Below are 12,195 nucleotides of genomic sequence, written 5' to 3'. Positions count from 1 at the left end.
CCGCAGCTCGAATTATGAGCAGCCGTGCTCGGCGAGAGCAGAAATTGGACAGCGGCTTTTTTTTTTTTTTTTTTTTTCCCTCTCAGAGTGATTTAATTCCTATTTCTCTTGCCTATACTTTTCCCTGAGATTTAATGTAATTCACCCCCAAGTTGTTTGTTTTGCTTTGTCTGTTTGTTTCCTTTTGAATAAGCGGTCATGCCCATTGGATCAATAGGGGTTTGTTGGTATTGTTTCAGCAATACCTTATCAGACTTAACCGCGGAGCAGTCAGCCAATCATAAAAAGAGGTCAGCAGGATTGTGGAAGGCGTGTGAAACCCCTGCAAAATATGAAACATTTATTATCTGAAAAGCCTACAGTGCTCACAGGCTGCATTACCAAAGCCCTTTAAGTAACTAAACAGAGTTCATACCAGCGAGTGTGATGTATCAAAGAGGCCTTGTGAGGAGCCAGTCACATTGTAGAGACGCTGCCGGCTTCCAATCAGCTCTGTTAAGGCTCTGTGACATTGTACAGGGTGGTTTGACCTGCCCGTCGTCAGCAGTGCCACTCTGGTGAGAGTCATTTGGTAGATATATTAGCCTTAGAGGGCCTGTGGGGTTCGGTGCTCACTGAAGATAAGAGGACCACGGAGACTTCCCCTGACCATCTCATGGCACTGGCCTCCTCCCCAAGGAGCCGAGACAGCCTTTCTGATTTCACGTCCTGTTCGCTGACCTTGGGTGCTGCCGGACTTAAACGGGCCGAGCCATATTTAGATCTTATATAACTCAATGTAGCTTATGCGAAAGGCATGAACACTGTATGTCTTGTTGTCTCCTTTAGGAGAATTTCCTCCTCTCTCCACTTTTTTTTTTTTTTTTTTAAATTCCTGGTTGATTTGGTGCCCTCAGTCCTTGGCTGGGTGTGCCTTATCTGCTCCGTGCAGACCCTCATTTGCAAGCGAGCATTGAAGAAAAAAAAAAGGGAAAGTAAATAGAGGAATATGTGAAGTCGAATAAATAAATAAATGAGGCAGACACATCTTGTCCTGTCTCAGAAGGAAATTGGAAGGATTAGTTCCAAACCAGCAACAATGAAAAGACAGGGGCGTGAGCCCAGTGTGCAGCCTGGGTAAACAAGAACAGGGTGAGAGACCAAGCCCTCCAGCACCAACTGTGTTTCCCTCTCTGAATCTTTCTTTCTCGCTGTCTCCCTCCCTCCCTCGCTGCTCATTACCTATTCCTTCCGCCTAATCAAGATGACAATGAAAAGACAAGTATAATTCACCAACCTTTGAACTCCCCTTTTTGAACCACCTTGTATAATGCAGGAAGCCCAGGAGGCCGAGGAGGGAAATAATTGATTGTGTTAGAGACTTGAAAGAGTTGACTTGAGGGGTTGAGCATTAAACAAGCATGCATAAATGTTCTGCTCTCCTCGTCAATGATAGATCAATGACCGTGTTCTCTGTGCCTCCTGTTGTGCAGCTATGGCAGAGTCTATGCAACAGCAGACCCCTACCACCACACGATTGGCCCTGCTGCCACATACAGTGTGGGGACTATGGTAAGTCTTTGAGACCGCCGCCTGTTTCTGTCTGCACTCTGTCTGAAACATCACCACACGAGCTCGCACACACACACACGACTCACACTCCAAAATAAAGACCAGAGACTGCAGCGGTCACTGGTTTTTATTTATGTATTTATTCATCAATTGATTTAGTTTTTGTCATGCTATCTGGCACACCCTAGTGGAGCTGAGCAGTACTGTAAAACCCTGGCATGTGGAAATATGCTCAGACATTTAGTGCAACAAACTTATGTTATGCCACCTCATGCAATATTAATTTGACACGAGTTCCTCCTGAAATGAGAATGAGTGATTACCGCAGTGTTTTTTTAACACAAACTTTTCATCTTAACATTACTACATTTCCAAGCTTTCTGTTCATTCCACATCACTCAGCTTGCTCCAGAGTGAGCTGGATCACCTTTGTTTTTTTGTTTCTTTTCTTTCATTCAGACAAACCAAACTTGAAGGGATGAAGTTGAATTGTTAATGTCTGTTTTTAGCTAGCTTTTGCAGCTACTGTAACATCAAAGATGAAAAGTGATGATAAATAAAAGAGCATCTTTTCGGAGAGAGTTTCTCTTTGGTTTTGTTTTATGATGATGAGGGGATGGGACCGGGCTCACAGACCAAACCTAGAGATTAAGGACCATCAAACGCATGCAGCAGTGTGCCGTGGGACATAAAAGAGAGAGCGAGACGGAGGGAGGGAGCTGTCTCGCCCTCCCCTCCTGCCCACAAGCTTGATCGGAGGCGTGCTCTCAGCTTGAGAAATGACTCAAATTTACCATTCCTGCATGCATGCGATTTTTCAACAACATTAAAAAAAAAAGAAAGGAAAAAAAAAAGAAAGAAAGGCGTACAGTTCCCCGGTGCAGCTGCTAGCTAAAAGCTTTCATTAATTAAGACATTTCTTTTTCCTCTTCATTTACTTAATTAAAAAATGTGCTTGAATGTTTTTTATTCTTTCTTCTTTTTCCTCCAAATTTCCTTCCATTTCTCTGACACTTTGATCGTCCTCTCAATGAAAGTAGAAAGCTGGATTTGGCCCCTAAAAATATCAGAGCTAATGCTGTGTGTGTTGGGAGCTCAGGGAGCTAACACAGACTCGAGAGGGTGGGTGGGTGTGTGTGTGTTGGTGTGGTGTTGAACAAATGGCAGGGCTACTGGGAGAAGGGCTGTGCTGAGGCCAACATCGAATAAACTCGTGGGCTGAAGAGAAAAGACCAGTTTGGGTCCTAATTCTTTAATCATATTTGATTAATGGCTCTGCAGCAGAGAGGAGTCATTTTTGCATTTTAAAGCTATACAATAATTAGTTCCTCTGAGGTTGAGGTTGGAGAATTCTCTTTACTTATTTCCAGCGTACAGAAGCATCTCGCATGGATGAAAGTTTCGTACAAGCAAGAGGGCTCCCCGAAATTAGGCAAAATTAGCCTTTGAAGACATTCAGTAGCCTTTGGAGTTTGTCTGAATTCCTAATTGCAGCAGAGCCACTGGAAGATGAGAGAAATGTTTGGTGTGTGAGTGAGTGTGAGTGTGTGTGCATGTGCAGGTGTGCATGCATAGGCCCACTTGCATGCTTTATGTGTGTGTCTGCCCTAGATATCTTGAGCATGGTGCTAAATCTAAGGGCTAATATCCTGTGGTGGTTTGGCCCTCCAGAAAGGTGCAGACACCTCCACTAGACTTGAAAAGGAGCTGTGATTAAACCTCTCTGAACTTATTCAGCTTTAGTTGAATCTCTGATATTGCTACAGCCTGACAAGGAATGGTTTTCCTTAAGTAAAAAAAAAAAAAGCAATTCAATTTATTTCTTAATGGAATTAATTAAAGAGAAGACACTTTTTTTCAAGGAAGTGTTTTTTCTTGCTGTGCTACTTTATCAAAATACTTTTTCTATCAACTGCCCCAATTGAGCTCCAAATCCACCAATCCAGCTTAACTCCTGATGACCCTGTTCCTAACACACACTCCGATTATTGGCTTAAATATATCAACCCTGTCATGATTATTCCCATATGGAAACCGATATTCTAATATAAAAACCTATATAAATAACCTGCATGGAAAAAGGAAGGAAATTTGTGGAGAAAGAGAAACCGACTAAAGCTGTCACCTGAATACTGATTGGTACTTTTTCATCTTTGATGTTGCAGGCTAGCCTATACAGAGGAGGGTACAGTCGCTTCACTCCCTACTAAAAGAAAGAAAAAAGCGAGAAAAGACAGAGACATTACCCCAACAAACAAACAAAAAAAACTATCTTAAATAAAAGAGAGAAAAAGACAAACACAAAACAAGCAAACGCCCGGTCCTTGGTGGAGAGCTAAATCAAACTAAAAGCTTCCAGGTCCCCATGCTGAGCCCCTCCCCTGACACCCTCTCAAGCCGATATTTCTACAACAACCTATTTGATGTCATCATTGGTCTGCTCTTGTTTTGTATTCATTTTGTGCTTTTGGTTTTCTTTTGGAAAGTTTTATGCACATGTGCATTACCTTGATTGCTGTATATGGGTGCTGTGTCACCATAACCAATGTGAGCCTACTGCAGCACGCATGATGCATGCTCAGAGGTGTGTGTATGCAGCCGCCGTCATCTGACTAAGAATATACTGGGGCATTTTTTTAAATAATATATACATGGCAAACAGGAGACATACCAGGTCTGATCAGGCTGACGCCGATCACTGATCCATTCCAATTATTTTTCTAACTTTCCATTTAACACGCAGGAACAAAGAGCTCAGTCCACACGCTGAGTAACATGCCTTGGTGATTCTTAGTTCAAAGACGGCACTGCTCTGATTGCTTTTGTTTTGGTTTTCTTTAAACGTTGGAGTGTCCTACTGTTGTGCACTTGCAGTGGAGCCTTACAAGCTGTACTATGTGGTATGACAGCATGCAAAGTAAAGGGTCATTAAGGTCGGATTTCTGTCTTGGACTCACAATGCTCACACTCTGGCCAAGTCTCCTGCAAACTGCTGGATATTTATATGCAACTATTCTGCACAGGCGGTTATGTTTTAGGGTGACAGGTAAAGCTAGCTGGGTTGTGTTCAGGGACAAAGTCCTGTGGCGTTTCATACAAGTACAACCAAAGGTAAATAGGGAGGGGGGGTGTTAGGCTTTTCCCACCAGCATCCTGGATTTGCATCGCTTCTCATGGTAGCAGTGACATTCTTAAAACTTCACAGGGCCAATTGCAAGTAAACACAGACCAAATGAACCGTGTGCTCTTAGCTGCCTAAAATGACTTTACTCTGAGGGGTAGCTGTCTTTCATTACACCCTGCTTAGTAAACGGCCTTTTAACACGCTTGCAGAAAATTTGTAAATCAATCAATCAATCAATCCACATTTTATAGGGTTGCTCCTGAAATCACAGAAGACATTATACAAGTTGTTTTTCACAGGCTGAATAGCTCTCTTAATGATTCAACTCAACTCCATGTTTAAAATTGGCAGAGTGCCCTTTTTTAAGTTGGCATTTCTAAAAGTTGGCACAGAATGTTTTGCAGTTTGTCAGATTAGAGTTCTGTCTGAAATGTTGACCTTACTTATAACGTTCAGGTTTTTTTGTGTTAGTAGCTGTGTGTCGACTCAGTTCTATGGTTTTATAGCTATATCAGAATGTTGTTCTTGGCTGCAACAACAGGAGCAATAATATAATGCAGTCCTTTGAAACATCACAACAAATTACAATTTCAGTACAGACTGTAGCTTGTAAATAGGATTTATTACAAGACTGTTGGGCTGGTTTGGTGCAATTAGTTGATTGTAAGGAAAGTGACAATTTTGATAATTAATTAATCACCGAAAATGACCAAAATGACCAAAAGTTACTCATTTGAGTTTTTCTTTGTTTTATTGTTTATCAGATCTTTTTGTTTTTTGATTGTCAGCTGAACAAAAAAGCAGTTTGAAGTCGTCACCTCCTGATGGCCACTCTGAGACATTTTTGGACACATTTAACAGACTAGCTGGGTAATCAGTGAAACAGTTTCTATTTGTCTGCAGTGTTTGTTTCCCTAAAATCTAATTGCTAAATAGTTGCATATGAACTCAATTTGCAGAAGACACGGCTGCACATTACCACTAACACACCACGGCAGATTAACTGTACACAAGGTGCACTATGACACCAAACAGTTTCCACATAAACTCACAAATACACACACTCAGTAATGACACAGCACCAAGGTGGGTGAACCCGACAGAGGGCTGTTCTGCTACGAGTCACCGGTCTCTTTTTTAAGCATTGCACAAAATGTTTTACCTCAGGATAAGCTAACTGAAACTCACAAACTAGAATACAGTGCTATTCACTTCTCAGCAGGCAGGATAGTTTCATTTCTAACACAACCAGCAGGTTTGTCCTCTTTGCAACACAGCTTTCTACAAGAGATGATTTTTGTTGAAGCAGAGACCCCGAGAGAGGATGATAAAACAAGACTGTACTGTTCTTTATTAAAGCTACTGTATTATATATATAGACATATACTGTATAACTAATTTTACACCGCATACACACACAAGTACAGTTAGATATTATATAAAAGCACCCAGGAGTTAGGAGACGTGATGTAAATGTGTGTAGAGTGCAGCAGTGCTCGCCTCTTAGTCGACATACAGTGGTTGCATTGGCTTCTATTACAACTTTGTGCTACGTGAGGTGGATTGAAAAAGAAAATCTCTGTGTAGCTGTTAGCTGTCAAGATTTCAGTGCAGCTATGGAAATACAACTCAAAGCTATTGCCAATAGTATTTAATTTATATGTACTCACAAAAGTGTTTGTGGTCTCAAAAAAAAACAACCTCTTGTTTGTTGCACTTTATTTGTTTTCTGCTTTTTCAAAACTTTACGAGATGTAACATATTTATAAAAGTATCATATACAGCTAGTTATGTTTAGTCAAGATGTTAAAATGATATAGAGTAATGTTGTATATCCAAAAAAAAGAAAATTAACCCATTATCTCAGTCAAAGAAAATCTTTATGTGGGTAAACAAACGTCGTTCTTCCTTTTATATGCTAGTATGTACGCAACATTTGGGGTTTTTATATGAGTCAAGATGAACTTTGAATATTATTTTTACCATTTTCAAACAGGAGAACTGGTTTGTGCATTTGTAGGAGTTTCTCGTATAAACTCTGCACCAGAGTACATGTGTGGGTGTTCAGTTAGTGACCACTATTAGAAAGCTAGACTGGAACAAAATAGATTTTTTGGTTTTCTGATCTGAATGTGTGTGTGCCTATGTGCTATATATAAATATATATGCATTAGAATGTGTGTGTGTGTGTGTGTGTGTGTGTGTGTGTGTGTGTGTGTGTTCGGGAGGAGAATGAAAGATGAGGTGAATGCAGTTTGCTAACGTACTGTAGTTAGCTAACAGATTTACGTGACTTCACTCTGAGTCCCTGTAATAACATCACAATAACTCTGACCTCAAAGATATCAGTTATAAATTAAAATAATCCAAATATTTTGCCATCTCATATACGTCTGTACAGTGCAATGAGGTCCAACTCAACATCACAAACTGCAATCTCAAACATGACGGTAGAATGTATCACAGTATTAGTTATATTATTAGTTTACTGAAAAAAATAAAATGTTAGTAGAGATAATTAGATTAGTCATCAAGCATCCATCATATACTTATTATAAATATAATATATGTTAGTTACATAATATTAATTACTAGTTTGCACTCTACAGTTTCTAATCTGTGCTCCAAACAAAATCAATTAATTACAACCACAGAAAAAAAAACAAGATTATTCCTATTTAAAATTAGGAATAGTTGATCCAAATGACTCGTGATGCATACTGTTCTACTGGACTTGTTCTTAAAGTAACAGTGTGTAGAATTGTGTTTAGTGGCATCTAGTGGTGAGGACTGTAAATTGCAACCCGCTGAAACTTTTCCCAAGTGCCAAGCATGAACTCCCAGCTTGGATTACTTCACTGTTCATTGTTCAGACGGTTTTTACCAGGGGTCAAATTGCCTTCAGAGGTTTCTTCCCCCAAGACAAAGTGACCAAGTGATTTAAACCAGTAAAAACAATGAATAAAGCAGTTTCACATTACAAATCAGTGCTTCCCTGATGCTGTTGAGCATGTTGGAGGTGGGCTGTTAGCCTAGCACCTGCTAATGTATGCTCATTGTTTTTCTCTGACAATTTAAGATCTAGACGTTTTTGAGGTTTTAACCTGGTGCCAAATTATCTGCAAGGGTTCTGTCCTACCAACACAAATGGAGTTAAATCAGTTAAAATACTGAATAAAGCAGTTTCACGTTGAAAGTCAGTCCTTTGCAAACACAGTTCGGCTCGCTGCAAAGGGGGTGCTAAAAATGGGAATGATCCTATCTGGAGCCAGTGTTTGGTTTGTCCACGCTGGGCTACTGTAGAAACATGACAGACTCCATGGACGAGGACCCACTCCCTGTATAGATATAAACGGCTCATTCTAAGGTCACAAAAACATGATGATTCTTATTTTATTATAGCTTTATAGCTTATATTTTTATTTTACACTAGAGAAACATTATATTATATTCCATTCCTGCCAATACTGTATATCCTCCAAATCCTACACACTGAACCTTTAAGCCCTTTAAAGTTGTTGGTATTTGCTTTAAGTAATTCGGCTGTATATTAAAGTATTAACATATTCAATGTCAACAATCTCATCTGCTACTCACAGATTCTACAGAGTCTGTCAGTATTTGTCACCTCCTCACTAACCTCCTAAATCAGACAGTTTACTCCCAGAAATAAAAAACAGTCGAAACTGCAATTTAACTGTGCATCCTGATGTCAGAAGACCTGTTAGTCAACAGCTCAACGTAAACAGACACAATAACATGTTTGTGGATGCACGTAGTACATTCTCATGTCATGTTATTACAGGGACAAATTGGAGTAATGTCATGTGCAATTGCTCCTATCAGTCTGCACGGGTTTGTCTACAGTTTACAGAAAAAGTTAAAATTTAGCATTGTTTAACTGTTTCAATGTCAGCTTATCATGGCTTAAATGTTAAAGACAAAACATGTAAATAACTCTGGTAGTCAGTACTGTAGAGGTCTGAGACGTTTAGTTCTGCTTACAGTATGTCAAAAGTAATTTAAATGTGAATTTATAAAAGAAACTATTTGATATATTTTGGTTTAGTTTGCCTTTGTTGTATTCCATAACCAGCTTAATATGCAACCAGACCTCTATTTGATCCAAACATTTGTTTGTACTTATCAATAGTAGTATTGAAATATGTTTACATATCAGCAGAAAATATTCTTTATCCATAATTTATATTTAATACAAGTATTTACTAAGCCCTGATAAGCTGGCAGGTGCATTTATTAGTCCACCTAAAAGATTTGTACAAAAGAGAACCAAGCAAAAAAGTTACAGTACTTGTAAATACATTTAAATGTATATACACACACTATATCGCAATTCTCTGAGTAACTGTTTTATATGTATTCCTATATGAAGTGGGGTTATCTGTGTATTTTCAATTCAGCTCAACTTGTTCTTGAATTGTATGTAATTTCTATAATGAGAATATATTGTCTGAAAGGTGTAAAGTAATTTTCTTTTGGATTCATTTCATAGGTACAAGTATACTATTATGACTTTTTTCTTCATTCATGAATTCTTTTTGTTGTCGATATGTGACATATAAGTAATCTCTGATTGTTTTGAGTGTCAGAATAAAGCAGTTATAAGAACATTATGTCTGCCTTCACACATGGATGTTGTTGATGCTGTTGTTGTAAGAGTTTTCCATCATATTCTGATTTTAGGTTTATTTTTTTGTTGTTGTTGTTTTGTATGTGTGCACCTTATTTGCATTTACTCCCTTAGCCCTAGTGGTGTCGAGCCAAAAAGATGGTTGCAAATATATTTCTACAGTGGCCAAGAGAGCACAACCTGATATGACTCAAAAGGGCCAGTTCACCCCAAAATCAAAAATACTTATATTTTCTAATACCTGTGGTGCAATTTATCATTTAGATTGTTTTGGTGTGAGTTGCAGAGTGTCAGCGATATTGGCCTCCCCTCTGATGTAATGGAACTAGATGGCACTCAGCTTGAGGTGCTCAAAGCGCCAGTAAACGTAGATTACAAACTCAACAGCAATGTCTCTTTCCAGATTTTCCAGAACTACACCAGCTAACTGTGTCACTGCGCAGAGGGAAGTGTGCCTCTACTGCTAGCTCACCTAGCACTTCTTAGCTACATTACAGCTTAGCTGAGGAGGGCTCCATTAGTGTTTACATCTCATGCTGTCACAAGCACAAGCCTCTTATTCATGAGTAGATGCACGCTTCCTTCTGCGCAGTGATACGATCGGCAGGTGTAGTTTAGTAGGAAAAGAAAAAGTGCTCACAAGGTCTTTGGTTGTTTTTTTTTGAGTAACCAGATAGTGATGTCTGTAAAGAGACATTGCTGTTGAGTTTTTCAAATGTATTTCTGAGGCACTTTGAGCGTCATCAGCTGAGTGCCATCGAGTTCCATTGGATTATATTGGAGTCAAGATGCACATCTCTACAGCTGATATCTCCCACGCTCTGCGACTCGCACCAAAGGAAAAAATGTGGATTTTTGGGATGAACTATCCCTTTAAGAAAACAAACAAAGAAAACAAATTTTTCACTTGGACAAGTCATACTCCACATTGAGGAAAAAAACATAGCAAATAAAGAAATGTTCACCAATTTGACAACACCTGCACAAAGAAGCGTGCTCCAAATAAATAAAGTTGAGGCAATCTCGGAACCCATTGGCTATCTATTGAAAACAATAAAGACGAGGGCCAATATTTCAGGCTGGTCTGGTGTAGCCAGCGGATATCAGGCTGGGCCTTTCTCCTCCTTGCTACAGTCAATTCAGCTAATGTCTATAAACAGATATCTGCATGTGAATGCATTCCACCATTCCACATGGACTGTTTACCTGTTGTTCTAACATGATTGGTCGATACTACTCGGACTACAAACAGACTACAAATGTAAACCAGAACGCTTCCAATACCAGAGTTTTGTCCCGTTGCCAATACAATATGCACACATATACAGGTATCTATTTATAGAGAATAAAGTTGAGGTAACCGGTCCTAGCAAGTCACAGCCTCTTGTTGACTGAAACTGAAATTAACGAGATGGTTACGTCACTCAAAACTATTTAATTAGATACTGAAATCCAAACAGACAATACCTAACGTGAACACAATGTCAATAACAAAGTGGAAACAAAATGGCAGTCGTCATATTATCAGGTTGAAGTTGCAGTGAGTTGAACTCTCTCAGCCATCACATTTTAACAAAAAGACAAAACGTTACTAAGTGGGTCAGTTTAAAAATGTGAATGCAGAGAGCACCACAAACTGAATTCCATTCATCTCCATTGTATTGGGGATGACTGAGAGATCTGTGTCTCAAAACCTACAACAATCTACATGTATGACTTGGTCTAAGTGAAGAAATGCATCGTTTTCTATCCTGGGTGAACCGAGCCTTTAATGGGCTCCAGTTTTAATTCCTGCAGAGACTTGTTTTAACAAACTATGACTGAAAGGAGCACAGGCTCTAATACCTGAACTAACCCTTCCCTGAATCCTTCACATCCGTGGGTGATTAATATATTTGTCTCTGCAGCCTTTCCAGTTCTAGGCTGCCTGTCAGTGAGGACTATATGTAGCTCCGGCGCTATTGTGCTTCCTCCCTGCTGAGCTATAAGACTGCGTGTGGATATTTTTGTATAGCTGTCCCTAGCGAGCGCTCAGTAAATCTGAGGTATAGGATAGATAGGGGAGGTGGTGAGGCTCAGGCCAGTTCCTCATTGAGATAGATACAAGGGGAGACAGGGTGGACGCTGATTGAGCACGCTACTTGTTTGACTGTTTGTCTCTCTGGATCGGGGGGTGGTTAATGCACTACAAAGGCATTTCTAAATTAAAGCCTCGTCTTCTTTCATTTCTTTATTTATTTCTTTGTCAGAAGCTCCGCGGAGCTGCCGGAGATCACTCCGAATTAGCGAACATCTGTCATGACGAGGGTCCTGGGACACTCGCCTTGCCTGCCCCCAACACCCACGCACCCCACCCCCCTCCTCTGCTTCCATCTAGCCCCATTACACTGAGATTTTCACTTTGCACTGCCAAACTGCCGATCTCCACTTGTATGATTACAGAGCACTCTGATCTTTATTCTGGGGAGAGCGGCAGCACTAGTTTTGGCAGGCAGAAGGCCTCTGCTCCCGCTGCTTTTATGTGACATTACAAGAACGGGATGAAAAGTGAATGAAGCTGTTGTCTCTCTGCTCTCAAACTTTTTGCAGTTGAGTTTTAAACGTTGTTTCCTTTCGGCTGTTCTGACTCTGTCGGTGTGTCTCAACCTTACATTGTGAACATTCCCTCCTTGTACATTACATAGACGGGAAAAAATGTTGTGGCAGGAGGGCTTTGCAGAAGGCGTGTTGTTTATTCCATACATTATCCCATATGTTTACTTGTATTTTATTTTTCAAAGAGCTATTTCCTAGCCTTTACTTTCTCTTACAATATCCTCACTCCTAAAAACTTGTTCAGAAAGGAATAAACTTGCTGCTCCACACTGAC

General features: G+C 39.9%; 1 protein-coding gene and 1 long non-coding RNA gene across 16 annotated transcripts in view; one reads left to right on the top strand and one right to left on the bottom strand.

Moving 5' to 3' along the window:
* The window catches only part of LOC125879686 (uncharacterized), a 162,448-nt gene that overhangs the window by 7,592 nt on the left and 142,661 nt on the right, over positions 1–12,195 (bottom strand). The gene's annotated exons all lie outside the window — the stretch shown is intronic.
* Positions 1–12,195, top strand: part of LOC125879676 (RNA binding protein fox-1 homolog 3-like) — a 574,563-nt gene that overhangs the window by 554,875 nt on the left and 7,493 nt on the right. For 14 of the 15 annotated variants that reach the window (XM_049561666.1, XM_049561662.1, XM_049561661.1 and 11 more), the window contains 2 exons: positions 1,473–1,551; positions 3,717–10,637. In XM_049561666.1, coding sequence (XP_049417623.1) covers positions 1,473–1,551; positions 3,717–3,761 — 124 coding nt within the window. In that variant the 3' untranslated portion in view covers positions 3,762–10,637. Of the gene's footprint in view, positions 1–1,472; positions 1,552–3,716; positions 10,638–12,195 lie in introns of those variants that run through there. The other variant, XM_049561655.1, reaches the window with a different exon arrangement.

Source organism: Epinephelus fuscoguttatus, linkage group LG19, assembly GCF_011397635.1.
Source record: "Epinephelus fuscoguttatus linkage group LG19, E.fuscoguttatus.final_Chr_v1".
NCBI lineage: Eukaryota > Metazoa > Chordata > Actinopteri > Perciformes > Serranidae > Epinephelus > Epinephelus fuscoguttatus.
Note: the sequence above shows the minus strand (reverse complement) of the source record. Positions and strands in the feature narration are given on the sequence as shown.